At 38.7% G+C, this 23519-nt stretch overlaps 1 protein-coding gene across 14 annotated transcripts in view; it reads right to left on the bottom strand.

Moving 5' to 3' along the window:
• The window catches only part of mbnl2 (muscleblind-like splicing regulator 2), a 90606-nt gene that overhangs the window by 540 nt on the left and 66547 nt on the right, over window positions 1-23519 (bottom strand). For 2 of the 14 annotated variants that reach the window (XM_061985058.1, XM_061985057.1), the window contains exons 8-11: window positions 20445-20480; window positions 15770-15864; window positions 7323-7392; window positions 2352-2441 (exon numbers count right to left, since the gene is read on the bottom strand). In XM_061985058.1, the coding sequence (XP_061841042.1) occupies window positions 7327-7392; window positions 15770-15864; window positions 20445-20480 (197 nt within the window). In that variant the 3' untranslated portion in view covers window positions 2352-2441; window positions 7323-7326. Of the gene's footprint in view, window positions 2442-7322; window positions 7393-15769; window positions 15865-20444; window positions 20481-23519 lie in introns of all 14 variants that reach the window. The other 12 variants (XM_061985072.2, XM_061985060.1, XM_061985064.1 and 9 more) reach the window with 12 other exon arrangements.

Here is a 23519-nt window from a genome sequence, read left to right as displayed (position 1 = left end):
AACCAAACAAGGTCATCTCCTACTACACACACCGACTTTAGAAGAAAATGACTTTTTCTCCCAAAAGCAAGTTGCCCATTTTGGTTGTCTCATGGTAGAACCTGCTGTTGTTCCGGAAACATGACGCCTTGACAGGAAACCGTATGAAAAGTGCAATCCTTAAGTGTTACATTGAATAAAACATAGTGTGGATCCTGAAGGTCCTTAATGAACAACACAATCATTTATAAATGATTTAGTTCTTATTTATTCATATATACTTTTTGATATAATCATATAGTCTATGTGATATTGAGTCTATTATTGAGTGACAGCACTATAAGGGGCTGTTTGCTAGTGAAAAGGTCATTGTTACAATCTCCGTGAAGAATAAGAAATGTTACTATCTTTACAATCTAACATGTGTACAGTGCTCTAGCAAAAAAAACAACAACAACAAAAAAACAACGACAGAAAAAAGTCAACTAAACAATGTCTTTTACAAAAATACCAAACTTTAGTAACTGCAACGTTTGGTTGCCACGGCAACAACTTATATTGTTATGAAATACTAGCATACTAGAGTGTAAAGTACATCTTTTTGAGTTTTCTTTCCCCCCCTCACTCTCCCTCTCTCGCTAAAATGTCATCTATACAACACATTATGACTCCAACAATACAGTCAACTCACTTTTCCTTGTTATGTTTTCTTACCAGAAGGCCATAAAGGTCCAGTAGCTTATAGGCCCCGAAAGCAGCTTGTCACATGACCTCCAACCATGCACAATAAATTACATTCATTTCGGAGCAATTAACTAGAACAAGAGTAACACCATAAATTACAACAAAATAGAACTTTACACTCCCCTGCCACAAATATGACAAACACTCTCAATGTATGAGGACAATCAAATAGAGTAAAACCTATCAGGTCTGATTGTGGATTGTCGATGGTAAGCATCAAGCACCATGAAATGACATTGTTTTGGGCAAAAAATAATATTTTAAACATTGCGAAACAAAAAAATGAAATAGAAAAATTGTTTACAAAACCGAAAAGAAAAACAAAAACATGATCTCGACTTGCTTGAAGTGCTAATGGAGGGGGGATTCACACGTACGTTCAAAGAAAACACAACACAAACTTTCAACTCTGGAACCAGACTGTGAAAAGAAAGTTACGTAAGTTAAACGCTTTTACAATACATGTTGTTGTTTTTTTTAAACTCCTATTCCTCATGTAAACTACCAGTAAGAAATAATGGTATGCCGTGAAAGTCCACAGACATTCTACAAAGCTAGTTCCAGAAAGACACTTGTGATGTCGATGGACAGTTGGGGAATAAAACCTACATATATATATATATATATATATATATATATATATATATATATATATATATATATGTTTGTATACATAATTGCCCTTTCCGCCAAACATGACGTCAGTGGTTGGCGGCCAGCGTGTCTGCGGGATGTGGTTGGTTGGTGAGCGTGTTTAGGCACTTCTACAAGTTTCTAGGATGAAACAGGATTGCCGGAGATGGCGGGGTCGCACGAAGGTATAGTAGCCCTCCAAGTCCACGTTCAAGTCTTCGGCGTTGTCCGATGCACCAAAAGTTTTTGTTTAGCACTTAAAAACCCCTTCGTCCCCACCAAACACCGTCTCACCAGTCGCCGGCGTCAATCCCTTAGGGTGCCGGCGTCATCGTCGCCGACTCAACCACTCGTTTCTGTGTCTGCCGGCAGACAGTTTTTAAAGACACACACACACACACACACACACACACATGGCTTGGTATCTCTCCCGACAAGCTTGGTTAAGCCCTTGGCACGGACCCCGGCCTTGGGGCTTCTCTGAAGTCAGTGTTTGCTGCTCCTCCGCAAGTCAACGCTGCGTTGTTATTGGTGTGTTAGCTAAGCGGCTTTGGGAAACGCCAAGAACATTCTTCTCCCGGTGGCCACTTTGGCAAAATGCTTCCGGATCAGATCGGAGGTCTCGCGCCGAGGAGAGCCCCGCAAAGCCCGCAAGACAACCCCCCCCCCCCCAAAAAACAAGCACTGGAGGCCATCAAGAGAGCAGAGCCCAACTCGCAGGTTTTCTCTGACTTCCGCTTGAGTAGAATGCACTGTTTGTGTCTGCAGTGCAAATCAAACATCCATTTGTTGCTAACGGAGGACCACAAAATAAATAGAATGGGTTACAATGACCACTGTGGTATCTGTGTTGTGTGTGCGACTACACAAGATCTTCTTAGAAATACGTACGCTATATATGGTGGGTTTGTGTGTATGTGTGTGTGAGGCCGACACTGCAGGAAGTGCAGTTCAGTGTTACACTCTGAGCATGCAGGTTGCCTCTGCGGGAGAGGTAAGGTAGTATTTACACGGGAGCAGTTGTGGGTTTCCCAGTGCGGCTCCTTCCCACATCGCTCCCTCCGTGGCGTTTACTTCAGGATGATCTGCAGGAGACACACAGAGAGGTTTTAGGGAGCGAAACCAACAAGTGTACGAGTGCATCCTCCATATAATCCCCACTGATAATACTGTATGGATTGTTTTTTTTGTGGCAGAACACTTGAAGTCACCACAGATGCAATGGCTGACAGGGAAGGTGTTAGGGAGTTCTCACACTCATTTATGCTGAGTATTACTGCAAGTTCTATGACTTTGTAGAGTATTTCCAGTCTTATGATTATTAATTTTGTGCAAGGCTGCTGCGGTCATTCATTTTCACATCAACTGACGCGCCTTCAAGGCGCACTGAAATATAGATGTGGGTTGGATTTTTTGGGATAATTTTGAGCAGGTGTGTCCAAACTTTTTGACTGATGCGGCATATGACTTACATATTTATATACATATATGATCTGCTTCTTCCTACTCCTTAAACTCTGCTTCTTCTGACTCCTTTTTGGACGTGCTGTAATGAAACAACTGGAAATATGTGATGCATTCCATTGTATCGTATGCATGCTCGAGGTAAACTGATACTGAACTGAAATATATAAATATATATATATATTAGAGATGTCCGATAATATCAGCCTGCAGTAAAATGTAATATCGGAAATGATCGGTATTGTTTTTTTTATTATTGTTTTTTTTTTTTTTTTTTAAATTTAAATGAACATAAAAAACACAAGATACACTTAGTGCACCAACCCAAAAAAACTCCCTCCCCCATTTACACTCATTCACACAAAAGGGTTGTTTCTTTATGTTATTAATATTCTGGTTCCTACATTATATATCAATATATATCAATACAGTCTGCAAGGGATACAGTCCGTAAGCACACATGATTGTGCGTGCTGCTGGTCCACTAATAGTACTACCGTAACCTTTAACAGTTAATTTTACTAATTTTCATTAATTACTAGTTTCTATGTAACTGTTTTTATATTGTTTCACTTTCTTTTTTATTCAAGAAAATGTTTTTAATTTATTTATCTCATTTTATTTTATTAATTAAAAAAAAAAGTACCTTATCTTCACCATACCTGGTTGTCCAAATTAGGCATAATAATGTGTTAATTCCACGACTGCATATATCGGTTGATATCGGTATCGGTTGATATCGGTATCGGTAATTAAAGAGTTGGACAATATCGGAATATCGGATATTGGCAAAAAGCCATTATCAGACATCCCTAATATATATATATATATATATATATATATATATATATATATATATATATATATATATATACACACATACATACATATGTTACGTTAGGAAAAAATACAGAGGCTATTTCATCCCTACAAGTCAGTTTCGCAGGTTTCTCTGCTCTTCAGAGGAGGCTTTCTGTATTTTTTCCTGACCTAACGTATACCGCTCTACCCCGGTATTGTGCACTGTATAACGGATAAACCACAGAAACCTCGACTACATATATACATATATGTGTATATATAAGTATATATATATATATATATATATATATATATATATATATATATATATATATATATATATATATATATATATATATATATATATATATGCTGGCCTAACATAACCAGAAATCATGATCATAATTAAAGATAAAAGTAATTTTTTATTTACTTTCCCTAAATATCTAAAAGTATTCATCAATCCATCCATGCATTTTCTACCGCTTGTCCTTTTCGGAGTAGCAGGGGGTGCTGGAGCCTATCTCAGCTGCGTTTGGGCGGAAGGTGGTGTACACCCTGGACAAGTCACCACCTCATCGCAGGGCCAACACAGACAGACAACATTCACACTCACATTCACACACTAGGGCCAATTTAGTGTTGCCAATCAACCTATCCCCAGGTGCATGTTTTTGGAGGTGGGAGGAAGCCAGAGTACCCGAAGGGAACCCACGCAGTCACGGGGGAGAAAATGCAAACTCCACACAGAAAGATCCCGAGCCCAGGATCGAACCCAAGACCTTCGTATTGTGAGGTACATTCACTAACCCCTGTGCAAGTATTCATATTCTCTTCATGTCATATCATGCTCCTTCCAGTGCTGTTGTTTTTAGGTTAGAGTTTTTATCCAATCAGAATTCAGCTAGCCTATGTTGCCATGCTGTACTAAATCGGTCCGGGCCCTTCAGAATGAACAATGCGGGTGTCTGTGCACTGTAAGTGAACAGGCATATACAGTTGATAGATAATTGCGATAGCCAATCAGATCACGAGTTGTTGTCAGTAAGGCCTTCTAGCTGGCCTCACGTTGAACGTGACATTTACGCGTCCTGTGATTGAATACTCACTGGTTTGAGCCGCGGCGGTGCTATGCAATGATGATCATAAATTAATCAAAGTTAATTTTATTTTTTATTTACTTTCCATAGACATATAAAAGTATTCATCATATTCTCTTCATGTAAGGCTTCAGTGTTGCTTGTTTTTACATTAGAGCTTTTATCCAATCAGAAGTCAGCTGGCTTGTTGCCAGAGCTTTATGAATTCAGCCGTAACCTTCTGAATCAACATAGTGTACACGAACAGAACACATACAGTTGATAGACAGTTGCGATAGCCAATCAGATCACAAGTTGTTGACAGTAGCCTGATGTTAACTAGACTGTGATAAGATACTCACTTGTCACTCCAAAGTGAGTATCCAACCACAAATTGCACCGTGGCCATACCGGGCTAGCAGAGAAATCACCAATACTCACTTTTTTAACCCACAAAGAAGGAGAAAAAAACGTTGATTCGATGGCAGATATACTATATATTTGCAAGGCCATTTTTAATAAGGATATTTATAAAGAGAAACTACATCTAATGAGACGACAACGGCCAACCTGCTCAGTGGCCTTGTGGTTAGAGTGTCCGCCCTGAAAGCGGTGGGTCGTGAGTTCAAACCCCGACCGAGTCATACCAAAGACTATAAAAATGGCACCCATTACCTCCCTGCTTGGCACTCAGCATCAAGGGTTGGAATTGGGGGTTAAATCACCAAATCGATTCCAGGGCGCGGCCACTGCTCTCTGCTCTCCTCACCTCCCATGGGGTGGAACAAGGGGATGGGTCAAATGCAGAGGATAATTTCACCACACCTAGTGTGGGTATGACAATCATTGGTACTTTAACTTTTTTTTTTTTTTTAAACCCCGGAAGCTAGCTCAGCTGTCCCGGCGATGAAATGGTATAGTAGCCCTCCAAGTCCACGCCACTTCCACTCTAATCAACCGACTACGAGCGGTACCACTGGCTTATACGGCGTTGAATGGGTGCTACAAATTGTGAGTCCAAATATTTTATTTCTTAATTTTTTTACGTTTATGTTTTTTTTTACAATTTTAATTTTGACAGTACCACGCAAAATTTATTTTAAATGCTGATGCGGGTTTATTGATTTTTAAATGTGCCAGAAAATAGCTCGTTTTGTACACTGTTGAGGTGATTCAATGCAGTTGTACACTGTTGAGGTGTTTCAATGCAAAGTAGTGCGTAAATGTGTTTCTGTATAGTATTTCTCATGTGGTGACATAAATTATGGTATTTTGAGAGGTAATCATTGAAGTCGGACATCACTGAAGGCCTAGGTGGGAAACGCATGGTCCACCACTGATATATATATACTGTATGTGTGTGTGCGTGCGTTTACATATTATAATAATATGAGGGATACAAACGTAATAATTATTATAATTGATTATTAAGAGTATGTGAACTTTCAACTCCGACCTTGTTTACTTCTGTGACTACCTCTTTAAAGATATGTAATCGATAAGAAATAACAAGAAGCTAAAAGTCGAACATGGATAAGTGTTTTGCATTTTTTCCCATCATGCCTTGCAATGGATTTAAATGGGTGTAATTTTTAATTTGTTATGGTGATAAGACGTTTTTAAAAAAATAATATCCACAAAGTTCAGTGAGCAGGTTGTGTTATGTGTGACCATGTATGTTGACTTTTAGTGGTGGTTGAATTTTTTTTTTCTGGAAAGATTGTTTGGATTAGGTCATATAAGTACAAGCTTTCAAGGGAAGTGAATCCCTTTGTTACTGACCTGAGTTTGTCCACAAGATGGCAACAAATTGCCACACACAGACCCCTGGATATTTATGTTTAATGATTCATTTATTATTGTAATCAGCCTGACCTACGCCTTGATAGTAATCTTTGTGATTAAAGTTTGTTAGTTGCTAAGATACATTTTTTCAACCAGTTGTCACATTTTCAAAACTCTAATTTACAATTAGTACAACATCAGCCTTTTGTGGCAATACCATTCACACTTTTCCACAATGCTTACATTTTCTTAACAGATAAGCTATATCTCTCAACAAAATTAGGGATTGTTTTTGTACATTTTAACACATTAATGTTAATCAATTTTGCCAATTGAGTTTTGTAGGTGTAAGTCTGCGTTGACTTGAGTAAAAGTATCTGAAGTATGGGTAAGAAAAAAACCTAACACATGCATTCTTAACATTTGACAAAGTTTATCCTGTTAATATGAATGTAGGTTAGATATAGTTATTGGATAGGATTACAGTCAAGAGTAAAATGATAAATTCAGTGTTAATATTTCAGTGGGCCCAGGACCTCTCTTTCATGGAAAAGTTGGGACCCGAGGTCAAAAAGTATAAGGACCCCTAATTTAGTACGTTTACACAATCCAAATGTATGCTTTAGATGTTAAGTGGGTCCAAGCACGGTACGATTGGCTAAGTGTGAGTACTTTCTGAATTTCTTTTGAATTGAACTACAGTTGTACCTCGACTTACGAGCACATTGTGTTCCATGACTGACTGAAAACACTCCTACTGTATATCGTAGGCTGCTAACAGGTAGGACAGGTTTTTAATGGTTTGTTTCTCTGACGCTCCTCCTTCTTTGCACTAACTTTCTTAACTGCAGTGGTTGGGGGGCAGGATTGTGTCGATCTCTGAGGGCTGCTCAAACAGGCACGGCAACTGTCAAATCAAAAAAGTATGTTTGTTTCTTGTGTGGGTGAAGCTGGCACAACAGTGTGTCACACTATATTAACTCTTTATTCCTCAAACAGCACAAACTTATGACAAATATTACTTCAACCGGCTGTAGAAAAATGCTCGTAACTAAAATAATGGCCGCAATTTAAAGCACAACAAAAAGCCCTCAACTTACGAGGTACGACTGTATATCTGATCATTCTTCATACTAATTGAGCTTTCTCATAAAGGTGATGAACACGTATCAATACTGTTTTTCCTGGAAACTCACATAGTTTGTCTTGCTTTACTGGCGCTTTCCTGAAACAAAAAAACAAGCTTTTGATCCGCTCGGCCACACTGTTAACATCGGGGTAACATCCTGTACACTGCAAAAACTGAAATCTAAGTAAGATTAAATATCTCAAATAAGGGTGATATTTGCTTATTTTCTGTCTGATAAGATCATTCTTCTCACTAAGCAGATTTTATGTTAGAGTGTTTTACTTGTTTTAAGTGTTTTGGTCTTAAATTATCTCAGTAAGATATTACAGCTTGTTGCTGAGATTTTATGACCTATATTGAGTAAAACATGCTTGAAACTAGAATATCAACTGTTGCAAAGCTGTGTCATCAACACTAACAAGTATAAAACTGCCTTTTCAGAGTACAAATGTCTTATTTCAAGCATGAAATAAAAAATCGTGACTTTGACACAATTGTGTCTCATAACTAAAACAGATGACAGCCAAATGGACTTTGCTGTTTTATTTTCAATGAAACAATAGAAAACACGTACTCATATATTAGTACAGTTGGCACAGTACAGTAAACTGACAGTTAATATTTAACATGTGACATTTCAAACAATTTTGAACATAAATAGTTCATGCACAAATATATATACTGTATATATATACTGTATATATATATATACATATATATATATATATTCCTTGCGCACTATAATGACTGAAAGAGCACGCACTTGGCGCGATGATGTCATGTTATTGTCTAAAAATGCATTTTTAGACAATATGATTTGCCTGAGCGGCTAGGAGACCCCGAGGGTAACAAGCGGTTGCCTTGTTGCCTTTCCATTAAGAAAAATAAACTAGCTTTTAGTATAAGTTTGCTGGTTTCAAGAAATGTAATGCCGAGCGCATATCATTATGTCAAGATAATGGCACTAGCATTTACTTAATTTAAGAACATTTTTCAACATATTATAATAAATAATAAACATATTGAGAAAAAAGGTCTCACATTTGTTTTTTCTATCAAGAAAAGTGCACTTGTTATTAGTGAAAATATACTTATTTTAAGGTATTTTGGGGTTCATTGAGGTTAGCTAATTTTACTTGTTTTGGAAAGTCTTCACAAGACAAATTTTCTTGTTCTATAGGCAGATAATTTTGCTTAGTTCAAGTAAAATACCCCTAATTTTTGTATTTTTTTTTCTTGTTTTTGAACACTGACTTTTTGCAGTGTAGACCTGTACTTCTCAATTATTTTCTGTTATGACCCCCCTAGGGGACAGAAATAATTCAATAACCCCCCTGAATTTAATTACTATTGAGATCTTGACAATATTTATTTAGTGATATATACACAACCCACTGTGTGAGTTACATTCTTCACAAACGCCACTGACGACAACTTTTTTAGTTAAATCCAAACCACTCTTTTCCAACTCCCCGCGTCCTATTGGCTCTGTACACATGTGTTGCATGTGTACAGTTACTTACTACTTCTACTGGGTAGGAGCATGTCAATTAGATTGAGCACTGCTGCCACCTAGCTGCAGGCTTGTGTGTCGCCGTGTAGACAAAAATAATGAACATCTCTCCTGCTGTTGAAAAAACACTGCTGTAGCGTGTAATGTCAGGCCTTCAAAGTAAAAGCATATGAGTAAAATACAACGGTAGAATCAACAGCAGGCAGTTGATTCTTTTCACCAGCTGGATTGCTTTTTTTGGGGAGAATTGGTACAATAGCCAGTCTTGTAGTGCGCTATATGAAGTGTTGTTTGTATTGACTCGGTATGACGGCTAAATATTGTACCTGCTGTGATGTTTAAAATTCAGTCCATGTGGTCGTCTTTTGTCTGCTACACACATTATTTTGTTTCACTCAAAAACAAAAAACAAAAAACCAAACCATGGTTAAAGCTGTTTTCTTTACGGCCACAACACCTGACAGCACCTGTTGTGGCTCCTTTTTATACCTGAGCCTGCAGCGAACTCTGAAGTTCCCTCTAAGGCAGTGGTTCTTAACCTTGTTGGAGGTACCGAACCCCACCAGTTTCATATGCGCATTCACCAAACCCTTCTTTAGTGAAAAAAAAATATATATATATTTTTAAAATTCAAGAAAAAGTTGTATGTTTTTCTACTGGTTCACAAAATGAACTGTGCATAAACATCACCTTGTTCAAAGAACAAAACCAACACAGTGCATGAACTCACAACAAATTACACACCTTACACACATTACCATGAATTGATTAACGTGGACCCCGACTTAAACAAGTTGAAAAACGTATTCGGGTGTTACCATTTAGTGGTAAATTTGACGGAATATGTACTGTACTGTGTAAACTGTACTGTGTATTCTCTTCCTTTGCAATCTGCTAGTAAAGGTTTCAATCAATCAATCAAATAACCTGCAAATCAGATGGAAAATTAGAGGGAACATTGTTTGGGGGCATCCATAATACGCTGATAGGGAGAAGTTTTTATTTACACGATAAATCGGATGTCTTTTTACCTCCGTGGCAGAGGCTCCGCCGAACCCCTGAGGCCGACTCACCGAACCCCTAGGGTTCGATCAAACCCAGGTTAAGAACCACTGCTCTAAGGTTATGACAAGTACATTTTGGCTCCTTTAAGGGGGGTGTTTCTTTCCTCCCCATTTCCCTGGGGTATTTCTCCTTTTTTCAAACGCAAATGTTGATAGGCTAGAAAATAACAGTTTTCACCTTTATTTCTAATGTAACACCAGATCCTGGCATACGGGGGTGCTGTAGCTCAATTTGTTTAGAGTCATGGGGCAGCACAGTGACACAATGATTAGACTTGCACTTTTTGGGTTCAAGTCTCGGGCCGGGTCTTTCTGTTTTAAATTGATATGTTTTTCCTGGCTTGTGTGATTTCTCTGGATTAATTTGACAGCCCAAAACATGCTGAGATATGGAGAAAGGGTAGGATGATTAAATAAGCTAATCAGACATGTGTCCATGATAATGACCATGTACTGTACCTCATCCATCTATCTGTGAATGTGCGTCTGAATGGTTGTCATCATATCGACAGCGGCGCTATCCTGTCAAACCATGATACATTTGCGCCATCTAACGAGATCTATTACAATTTCTGATGTTTTGACTGACTAAATTGATTGAACAATATATTTGTTATCATAGTGTACAATTGAGCTGTTTTTAAACGTGGTTAGATGATTACAATTCATTTAAAGGGAATCTGATTGGGGTTTGACAGCTGTACCTAATGTTGTGACCGGTGGTTGCGTGCATTAGCTAAAAATATTTGTTAATTCAATGTTGTCAGGGAAACTGTATCCCTGGCTGGTCGTCAGAGGGACAGACGGAGGCAGACAGCAGAGGGCTTACGTCACTGCTTCTGCTTGTCCCACATGCATCTTTAAAGAGTGGCGCCGCTTCCTGCTGTTGCTTCTGCATGCTAATAACAGGAAGTGCGCGCGGCCGGCCGGCGTGTGACAGGCAATGACGAACACGGTCAAATAGTCAGCTTTAATAAATGTAGACAGTTTCAAAAAAAAAAAAAATCATATTAGCTTTTTTTACTGGAATATTAAGTATATACTATAAAAAGGTGTTTTTAAAACTTTGATTTTGCAAACAAGACTCATTGGACCTTAATAAAAATTTTGAGGTGAGTCTCTCCATTGTTATTTTATTCTAGAAATAGTCAATCTATATTTATTCTAGAAACGTGCTAGAAAAGTGCTATATATATCTAAATCTAATCCATCCATGCATCCATTTTCTACCGCTTGTCCCTTTTGGGGTCGCGGGGGGTGCTGGAGCCTATCTCAGCTGCATTTGGGCGGAAGGCGGTGTACACCCTGGACAAGTCGCCACCTCATCACAGGGCCAACACAGATAGACAGACAACATTCACACTCACATTCACACACTAAGGCCAATTTTTTTAGTGTTGCCAATCAACCTATCCCCAGGTGCATGTCTTTGGAGGTGGGAGGAAGCCGGAGTACCCGGAGGGAACCCACGCAGTCACGGGGAGTACATGCAAACTCCACACAGAAAGAGCCCGAGCCCAGGATTGAACTCAGGACTACTCAGGACCTTCGTATTGTGAGGCACATGCACTAACCCCTGTTCCACCATGCTGCTTGGAACTGATCCATATAATAATAATAATAACAATGATAATAAAAATAATAATAATAATAATTAGCTTTATTGTCTCTGAGGAGAAATTTGTCTTGGACATCAAGACACTGTGTTTTACATACATATGCGTACATCCAGTGGACAGATTTAAGTAAATCTAATCCATTACTATTATTATGAAAATTCTATTTATTGTCTCGTTATACTCTATCAAAAACCATAGGTGCCAAACTCGTTTTCATGCAGGTCCACATTATGTATAAAAGTATAATTGCCTTGTGATATTATCACACAATCGCCTGTGCATTTCATTAATTAATATTTGTTTGCTATCAAACTGATCGATAACTTGCTTTCAAATCATAAGACAAGGTGACAAGCAGATATTTAGGTATTATTGATAACAAACAAATGCTCGGAAAATCTTGTTGCATGATCAGAAAATTATTTAAAAGACATGGAATTGCAAGCAGTACATTTTTTCTGTCAAAATTAAAAGAATAAATACATTTCGCAAGAAATATGTTTTTGTTGACGCACTTTATTTTCAGGCTTTCGCAGACCACAAAAATCGATGTGCCTCAAGGCTAGAGTTTGACACCTATGCTATAAACCCAAGGTTACTAACCTTTTTGACCTCAGGGCCAAACTTTTCCACTACAGAGGGGCCCCGGGTTCACTCAAAGACATTAACACTGAATTAGTAATCCAACTCTTTATTTTAATTGTATTTAATAATTATATTTAACCTACTTACAGTTTACAACCTTGTCATATAATATGAAACCATGTGTTGATCACAAATAGGAGACATTAGTACTAAAATTAGTACCGGTACTATGTTATGTTATGTTATATTGTGCTAAAATAAATTACATTATTAACAAACAGGTTTTCTTAACTACAATGTCTATAAAATTAAAGTGCAAATGAAAAAACAGCTTCACCACTTCAGTCATAATTTTTGCTCTTCTCTGTCACATTATCTACAGACTTCTTTTGTTTGTTTGCTATTGTTATTAATGGCACAAGTGGTGGAAAAGTTTATTACAACAAATACGGACCACAGCTGCAAAACAAATATTTTTTGGCGGCCCTCTACGTGGTGTTTGCATCCCAAAATGGGATGGTTAAGAAGCACTCCTATAGACTACATCATTCCCACATGCAGCAATATAATATGTATCCCGCTAGAGCAAATACATACATTAGATTTGACTTTTTGATTGCCTTTTTTCAGCTAATCATGCTACTATCAGCTGATTGGTCTTCAGACTGTCCCACTCACCCCTTCGGTAGAACCATAAGATTGTTTCCGATTGACAGACAGGTGAAACTCAAAAATAGAATATAGAATATCGTGCAAAAGTTCAACTTCAAATGTGAAACTAATATGTGATATAAACTCATTACATGCAAAGTGAGATATGTCAAGCTCTTATCAGAATCAGAATCAGAATCAGCTTTATTGTCATTACGCAAGGTAACGAGATTGAGGCCATTCCATACAGTGCGATGTGTGCATGCTAGAAAAACAATGTGCAAATATATAAAAATATAAAAAATGTAGAAGTGCAATGAATATGGTGTGAAATGAATATATACATGAAAAAAAACAAAACAAAAACAGGGTGGTTGGTGGAATGGGTTATTGCACCGAAGAGAAGGCAGTTATGAGGGACAATGGGGCAGTCCGTTCAGGATGGTTATGGCCCTGGGGAAGAACCATGATGATCATTGCTTAAAGTTTTTAAAAACCCTAAATTCCAAATCTCAGAAAATTTGAATATTGTAAAATGGTTCAATACTGTAGGCTCTAAGTGTCACATACTCATCAGCTAATTAATGCAAAACAGCTGTGAAGGGTTCTTGAGCCTTTAAATGGTCTCTCATTCTGGTCCAGTGGAATTTCCATTCATGGGGAGGACTGCTGACCTGACAGTTGTACAGAAAACATCATTGACAGCCTCCACAAGAAGGGAAAGCCTCAAAAGGTATTTGAAAAAGAAGTTGGATGTTCTCAAAGTGCATTAGTAGAAAGTTAGCTGGAAGAAAAAATGTTTGGAAGACAAAAGTGCTGAAGCCACAAGGGATGACCGGAGTCTGGAGAGGATTGTCAGGAAAAGGCCATTCAAAAATGTTAAAGAACTTCACAAGAAGTGGAGCGAGGCTGGAGTTAGTACATCAACAGCCAGCCCACACAGACGGACCCTGGAAATGGGCTTCAAATGTCGTATTCCTCTAATCAAGCCGCTCCTGAGCAACAAACAACGCCAGAAGCCAAGCCTGACTTCTAAAAAAAACAAAAACGGTGGCCTAAAATCTTCTTTTCCGATGAGAGCAAATTTTGCACCCCATTTGGAAATAAAGGTCCCAGAGTCTGGAGGAGGAATGAAGAAACATGCAATCCAAGATGCTTGAAGTCCATGTGAAGTTTCCTCCTTTTTGGTTTGGGGAGCCATGTCATCTGCTGGTGTTGGTCCACTGCGCTTTTTTAAGTCCAGAGTCAACGCAGCTATTTATCAGAAGATTTTAAAATGCTTTATGGATCCTCCAGCAAACAAGCTTTGTGGAGATGCTGGCTTCATTTTCCAACATGACATGGCATCTGCCCACACTGACTAAAGTACCAAAACCTGGTTCAATGACCATCGGATAACTGTGCTTGATGGGCCAGCATACTCGCCTGACCTGAACCCCATAGAGAATTTATGGGACATTCCAAAGAGAAAGATGAAAGACATGACACCGAACAAAGCAGCAGAGCTGAAGTATTGAAGCATCCTAGTCTTCCGTGACACCCAAGCAGTGCCACAGGCTGATGGCATCCATGCTACGCCGCATTGAGGCAGTAATTCATGCAAAATAGGCCCAAACTAAGTACTACCGGTAAGTCCTTATACAAGATTAAACTTTACAGAGGGCCAATATTTCGATATTCAAAATCCCCTTTCTATTAATTGTATGTAATATTCTAAATTTTCGAGATTTTCAATATGAGGTTTTATCAAGCTGTAAGCCATAATCATCAAAATTATCTTCAGAGAAGGCTTGAAATATATTGAGTTGCACGTTATGAGCCTTTGTCATATATTAGTTTCACCTTGTAAATGTAATTGCTGAAATAAACAAATACCTGCACGATATTACATTTTTTTGAGTTTCACCTGTACTTACTGTAAACTGTAAAACATGGACTGATTGTTGTCAATCACAGGCAAATAACCTTGACCTAGAACTGTACTGTGACCCATGGGTATACACTGCGGTAGTCTGCGACCTAGCTTTTTCTCGCATTTTGGTGGAACATTGCTCCGTCTACGTCTGTGTCCGGGAGGCAGCTATCACGGAATGACTGCCAGCTGCTGTGCACGCATTGTGCCGAAATTTCCTGGTTTAAAATGGTCCACGCATGCACACTATTCAGACTTTGCTGCTGCTGACACACAGCAACAGGAGAGCCAGTGATTAGAGGCCATTTTTAGACACCTTGTGCGATCATCTTTCCTGTCTGTCACAGCCATTTTCCTATAAATACTTGAACCTGGCAACAACATGGAGATGATAAATGCTTTGGGTGTATGCAGGTGCTACATAGTGTGTATTTGTTTGCCCAACACACAAGCAGTACAATTGACGTCCCTGCTGCAGGACGGAGAGACTTATTTGACACCAAGAGCCATAGAAACTTAAAGGAACATGCAAAACAGAACCAGGAAGTGGCGCAACACAACATGAGTACTACGTTGCAAATAAGGGAGCTCTGAAGAAGTGCTTGACGAAGGCTAAACATTGTCAGGAAACATGATAGGCCACCCAGCAGGACCTCAAGGCCCTCCTACTCACAAGCTTGAGCTTGCACCGTGCAGGTGGATAGGGTTGGGGGCGGTGCCTTAGCCGCAGGTTAAAGCCACTTGCTAATCGGAGGCAAGACTTCTTCAGAGCTCCAGGGACTGATGAAAGAAAGCTTTAAAAGGAGCAAACCTGATTGGCTGGTGCTGTTGCTGCGTAGGGGACACTTGTGGCAGGAGTTGTTGCTGCAGAGACAGTAGCAGGCGTAGCACTGTACATCATTGGGACTTGGTTTTGAGGGTGCGAAAGGGAAGGAGGTGTGGCAGCAAGAGACATGGAGGTGGAGCAGTGGGGCAACCATGGCAACAGGCGTGTCATGTGCATGTCAGCGCGTATTGTTTGTTGATGTTGTTGCGGATGGTGGTGGTGGCGGATGTTACAGAGAGCCAGCAAGCCATCGTTAGGATCACACCGGCAGATGGCATGCAACCGTTCACAATGCAAAGCCGGGAAGGTGGAAGGACAGAAAAAAAAGATGATGGGAAGAAAAAAAGAGGAGAGAAGCAGAATCACAAATTAGGAAATTTTAACACAAAATCAGTTTGCTGCTTTCCCAAAGATTTTGCGAGTAAGTCCTCATCCACACAATACTAATTGATAGTGTCTTTACTCATCTAAGACCTGTTCATTGGTCGACTGAGACATTTTCTAGTACTCATCCAGCATTGAGAAAGCCATGTGGGTGAAATAATCCCTCTGGGAAACTGATTTAAATTTCGTGATCAACAGCACACAGCAAACAGACAGTCGTGAACAGCTAATCTATCTTAATACACAGGCCACATTTTGGAGTTTAGTCCAGATAAGCAGGAAAAACTACAGTATATGAGGACCGGACATGGGTTTTCAGTAGGGATGTCCTGATACAACTTTTTTTTTTTTTTAACGTAAATTAGAATATCAATGTTGAACAGTATTGAACGATACCGATATTGGGCCAAAACAATATCAGCACAAATCATATCCATTAATTTCGGTGAGTTCCAGGAAATACCGTATCTGATATTAATATTGGTAGTAAAAAAAAACAATCACTATGATTCGTCATCTAATTTTTATGCCGATATCGGCCAGTAATAATACAAAATATAAAATAAATAATAATAATACAATATATATATATATATGTATATATATATATATATATATATATATATATATATATATATATATATATATATATATATATATATATATATATATATACATATATATATATATATAAATAATATACAGTCTAATTAGGTTCATTAGGTCTTCTAAAAATTATGTAATTTTTATTCTTTTAGCCGGACCTGTGTGTTGATTTTTGCACCTGATGGTTTCGGCTACAACTGTGGCCTTCCTCAGAGGTTTTCGCGCGATGTTGATATAATGTGTCTGGTCGGCCGATTTAAACAGTTTTTAGCGCTGTCTTCCTGCTTGTAGCAGCAGGCTGACAGCGCCATCTGCAGTTAGACTTCTTCAGGACTGTGTCCCAGGTGTGGGAAAGTTTGTACGCCCCAAAGTCCCGGTTTACAGTCTGGGGAGAGCGCTTTCAAGGTTCAAGGTTCAAGGGTTTTATTCGTCACATGCAGAGTACACCACAGTGAAATGCTTTTTTCCATGCTCTTCAGATATTGCGTACAGTGGGATCCAAACACTAGTTGCTGAATCTAATACACTAAATACAAAAAATACAACAATTTGAATAGCTCTGATGTACATTAATTACAAGACAATAAGTTGCACAATAAGTCCCAGTAGTTATGGTAGAAGTATCAGTACAAGTAAAAGTACAGTAAATACACAAATCTTGTGAGGAGAGCGTGGAGAGGCAGCCGAACGGAGCAGCGCCATCTTACATCTTACAAGAATCGGATCTTGATGGCTTCTCTGACCCAACGGTGGTATTTTTTGCTGTCGGTGCCGATGACATTGGCATTGTCTACCACATTTGCCACGCCCCTCACTATTGGGGAAAAAATAGTTGGTGTGCACATTACTCTTTCTTCTTGCTAAGGCTCAGTCTACATACTAAATATGGTTCTCCCTCTTGCAGAGGTCTGATATGGTAGACATCAGCTGTTCCTGTTCTGCCCGTCGTCTGGTTGCTCGTGTGCACGCTTTTGATGTTTCTTTTTCACATTCTTTTATATGCTCCTTCTTCCTGATATTAGACCCTCTGGCGGTTTCTCCCACATATGGTTTGTTGCACGACAAATAAGGTATCTCATATATTACGTTGCATTTGTTTTGTTGGTCTTTTTTGTCCATGTGGTGAACTACTGTATCCAGGGGCGCCGAAAAGGGGGGGTAAAGGAGACGGATTCTAGGGGCCCATGATGGAGGGGGGCCCAGAGAGGCCCCTAATGATGATGAAATTATAATACAGAAAAAATAATGACAATGTGTTGGGGGCCCTGTAAAGATTATTTTCATGGGGCCCAAAATCCCTAGCGGCGCCCCTGACGGTATCATTTCATTTTTGTATCTCTTGACAATTTTTTGTATAGCTTGTTGCTTCCCTGTATCTATGGCCCGCTTTGGGTAGTTGCAAGTTCTTAGTTATTTCGTAATGTGCTGTTTCTCCTCCTTTCTGTCTTGTTCTTGGGTGATGAGATTGGTGTGTTAAAAAAGTGTTCTTACGACTGAGAGTTTGAGATTTATGGGATGTTTTGATGTCGAAAGGAGGTATTGATCTGTGTGAGTGGGTTTTCAATATATTTGAATTTTTATACTGCCATCCTCCACAAGTTTTATGTTCAGGTCCAGACAGTTTTTTGTGTTGTCCTTATCTTCTTAGTACTGAACTTTATATTGTTTGTTTTGTCCAGTGTGTTGAGGTGGTCTGTGAGTTCCAGTGTATGTCCTATCTTTCATGAAGAAGCCACTCATTATGGCCGACAAAAGCTGTTTAAATCAGCCGACCACACACGTCACATCAACATTACGTGACAACCTCTGAGGAAGGCCATAGTTGTACCCAAAACCGTCAGGTGTGAAATCAACACACAGGTCTGGCTATAAGAATATAAATTACATTACCAAAATACATTACAACTGTTAGTTTGCTTTAATGAAATGTTTTTTCTTAAACATAATGCTTTTTAAACAGCTCAACACAAAAAAGACATGAACACATTTAAAAAAAAAAAAATACCTGCAGTGCGTTGGAGTCTTGCCAGATTTTTATTTTGTAGTAATACAGAATTTGTATTTCTGCTGTAGGAGCCCTTTCATTTAGAGGGGAGGAGCTACACTTCCATGTTTAGACATTAGTTTCACGCATTAATAACACAAAATTGTTACGATCATGGTTTTATTGTCAAAGATGTTTGGTAATGCAAAATGTGATATATCTACTTAAAATAAATGCTTCTGATATGATGTACATTACATGTTGTACAAGTTAATGCTATTTATATCTATGCATGACAATGTTTTCACCTTCTCAATTCATTAATAAAATTGAATATTCAGCCAGCTAAACATTCTGTAATTGCAGACTATGAATAAGAACATGTTATAGAATGTTACACACTTAATTTCAATCTGCTGTGAAGCATTAACTTAGGTAGAAATATGACAGAATTATATTACAAAACATCTTTGACGAAGCATGATCGTAATGTAAGACGATTTTTTCATTGTTTTGGTAGTTATTTTGAAGCCGGAAGTATGTGATTTTTTTGAGAAGGTGTCTTGACATGGTTTGACGAAAGTCTCAGATAAAAGTGACATCAGATTTCCTCTCTACAGCTTTTTTTTCTGCTGAGTTTTTATTTCAGTTTACTGAAGTAGTTACAGTAGCATAGCTTTCGTCGGTAAAGTGTGCGGAACAAACGTCCAATTTCTTGCCACTTTCGCATCTTTGGGCCACTGGTGCAACTTGAATCCGTCCTTGTTGGTGTTGTTACACCCTCCGATAACACACCGACGAGGCATGATGTCTCCAAGGTATGGAAAACAGTCGAAAAAACGGAAAATAACAGAGCTGATTTGACTCGGTGTTTGAGAAAATGGCAGATTGCTTCCCGATGCGACGTCACGTTGTGACGTCATCGCTCCGAGAGCGAATATTAGAAAGGCGTTTGATTCGCCAAAATTCACCCATTTAGAGTTCGGAAATCGGTTAAAAAAATATATGGTCTTTTTCTGCAACATCAAGGTATATATTGACGCTTACATATATCTGGTGATAATGTTCCCCTTTAAGTTAGAGTGGTAATTGTTTTTAGAGACACTTGGTGACCATAATTTATTATATTAAGCTCATAATGTGGTAAATTGCATGATGCTGACGCATGCACACTGGATACTTTTCAATGTGATTTTGCCTTGGAGACTCTCTATCTGTAAGTAATATGCAACTATAGTTATTTGATACTTGTTTATATTGACAAATATAGTGTTTTGGACTGCAATATTGTTCAATCAAGGACACTTACTACGTATAGCAAGCTTGTGGGCTATTGCGTGCTTAGCTGTTGGGTGGCTGCCATTTATTGTAGCCTATAGCCTACATTGTGTACCTTTTTGTAAATGACTTCACTAAAATACAAGAAAAGACCAAGCATGCGTTCTTATCGGAGGACATTTGGTTGTTAAATGTTAAATGGCTATTGAGGTTTGCGCAAGTTTATTTTGCTGATATCGGCACAATACTAATATCGGATCAGGACACCCCTAGATTTTAGTGCCATCTAGGTCTTGTGATTGATCCATTTTCATCCTCTAAAACATGCAATTATGGTCAGCAATTATTACATGTGAAGTGGTGTGTGTCTGTGTAAGAGAGTGCAAAAAAGGGAGGGTGAGGACCTACCAAGACTGCTAGCAGGCGTCATGCACAAGACTGACCCTGTTGTGTCCATGCAGAAAGAGAAAGAGGAGGGGGAATACAGTATATGGGTTAATTGAGAGGGAGGTGAGCCACAAGGTTAGATACGTTATAGCATTGACTGGTGCAAGCAGGGTATTTTCCCTTGACCAGCCATACAGGTGTTAAAATCAGCAATGCCTCACATTTTACTAACCTAAGGCAATCAATTGTTACGCCATTAAGCAATAACTAAACAAAAATATAAATGTAACGCTTTTGTTTTTGCACCCATTTTTTTATGGGTTGAACGCAAAGAGCTAAAACTTTTACTAGATACACAAAAGACCTATTCCTCTCAAATATTGTTTACAAATCTGTCTAAATCTGTGTTAGTAAACATTTCTTCTTTGCCAAGATAATCCATCCCTCTTCACATGTGTGGCATATCAAGATGCTGATAAGACAGCATGATTATTGCCCAGGACCTCCACATTCAGCAGGTGTACCTCCGTGATTATCTAAGACCAGCCACCCGGACAGCTGCTGCAACAATTGGTTTGAATAAACAAATAATATCTGCACAAACTGTGAAAAACCGTCTCAGGGAATCATCTGCAAGCTCTTTTGTCCTCATCGGGGTCTCGACCGGACTGCAGTTCGTCGTCGTAACCGACTTGGGTGGGCAAATGCTCACATTCGATGGCATCTGGCACGTTGGAGAGGTGTTCTCTTCACGGATGAATCCCGGTTTTTGCTGTTCAGGGCAGATGGCAGACAGCGTGTGTGGTGTCGTGTGGGAGAGCGGTTAGCTATTGTCGATGTTGTGAATTGAGTGGCCACAGATTGGGGTGGGGTTAAGGTATGGGCAGGCGTTATAGACAACGAACACAAGTGCATTTTATTGATGCCATTTTGAATACACAGTGATACCGTGATGAGATCCTGAGGCCCATGTTGCAACATGACAATGCACGGCTCCATGTTGCAAAGATCAGTATACAATTGCTGGAAGCTGAAAACCTCCTTGTCTTTGCATGGCGGGCATACTCACTGGACATGTCACCCATTGAGCATGTTTGGGATGCTGTGGATCAGCGTATACGGCAGCGTGTTCCAGTTCCTGCCAATATTTAGCAACTTCGTACAGCCATTGAAGAGGAGTGGATCAATAGTCCACAAGCCACAATCAACAACCTGATCAACTCTATGTGAAGGCAAATGGTGGTCACACCAGCTACTGACTGCTTTTCTGACCCTCCCAGACCCCCAATAAAGCAAAGCTGCACATTTCAGATTGGCCTATTATAGTGGGCAACATAAGGCCAGCCCACAATGTGCAATAATAATGCTGTTTAATAAGCATCTTGATATGACACACCTGTGAGGTGGGATGTAGTATCTTGGCAAAGAAGAAGTACTCAATAACACAGGTTAAGGCATATTTGTGAACAATATTTGAGAGGAATAGGTATTTTCTGTATATAGTAAAAGTTTTTGATCTTTGAGTTCAACTCATGAAAAGTGGGAGCAAAAACAAACATGTTGCATTTATATTTTTGTTCAGTATATAATGAGGGAATGAGGTTATTTTAAAATCTTTGCTAAACTCATCCCAATCTGTCTACGAGAAAAGAAAGAACCACAAAAAAGATTCAAAACGTGCTTTAAATCCAAACAGAAGCTTAAAAATGTTGTGATTTACAGACATGCAGTCCTCCTAAACAAATTATAACATGAAACTTGATAAAGTCCTCTGTGGTTGTGTTGCAGCTGCCTTGTGGGGAAAAACCCGACCTATCTGGCATTAAGACACAAACTTGATGGCACATTAAGGGGGCTCCAGGCTAATGCATTTGCCACAGTTTAGCACAGCTGACCTAAGGGGCCTCAGCAAAGTGAAGGGTAAACAAAAAGAGTGTTGTGTTTGAAAGACAGAACCCGAGTTATAATGTTCAGGAATGGGTCACGAAATACTTGAAATCAATGTCTGCGCATCATTTTAAATAATGAATATGAATGACTATGTGAGCCATTCCACCGAATCAGTGCCATTTGCGTCCAAAGGAAATACAATGTACGCACAATAAAACTAAATGTAAAACCCATTTGTTTATTAAGCAATGTGTCTTGAACATTGTTTTGATTGCATATTTAATAAATAAATAAATAATGAGATGATTTACAACTATCCTGTACACACGAAATATAGCATTCAGATCTTCTGCAGGCCATGAGAAATTCACTCTACCTAAACTGTTTGAAGGTGTCTCCCGATCCGATATGGATGTTGGTAGCCAGTTAACCTAATCGTTATATCATTGAAAACAAATAAAAGCTGTCTTATGTTGCCACGGCTTAATCTAAATGTCCTCCAATAAATACACGCAGTTCAGTAGGTCTAATTTACAGAAGGCAAACATAGTGGACTTTAGGCTACTATGAGCTACAGTAGAAGTTACATAACAGCTAAGCACACAATAGCACATAAGCTAGACATATGTAATATGTGTCCTTAATAGAACAATATTGCAGACTAAAACACAACACTTTTCAATATGAACAAACAAATAATTATAGTTGCATATTACTTACAGGTACAAAGTCTTCAAGACAGAAGAGTATCAAGTATACAGTAACAAACTTGTCCGCCTCATTCAACTGCATCATAAGCTTAGCTTAAATGATCATCGTGATCACAAGTTGTCGCCACAAACAATTACCACTCCACTTTAACTTAAAGACAGCATATGTCAATCCCAGTTGTTAATAATAGATACATTTATGTTTTTCCTACAAACCATTGTTCTCTGTTTCAGTAATTTCACTTGATCAATACTTTTCCAACACTACAAAATAATAAAAGTACATATGATTTGTGCTGATATCACATCAGATCTAAATCAATATCGGCCAATATTCAATCGATATCACATCGGAAGTGAAAAAGGTGAAAAAGTTGGATCGGGACACCCATATTAGTTTATTTCTTTAAACACAATTTTTTGTTAAATTACTTACTATCAACATGCTGTTAGCATAAATGCATATGGCTATATTTATGTATTGTGCTAATTCTGC

This window comes from Nerophis lumbriciformis, linkage group LG23 (genome assembly GCF_033978685.3).
Source record: "Nerophis lumbriciformis linkage group LG23, RoL_Nlum_v2.1, whole genome shotgun sequence".
Classification (NCBI taxonomy): Eukaryota; Metazoa; Chordata; class Actinopteri; order Syngnathiformes; family Syngnathidae; genus Nerophis; species Nerophis lumbriciformis.
The sequence above is the reverse complement of the archived record's forward strand: the minus strand, read 5'-3'. Positions and strand labels throughout refer to the sequence as shown.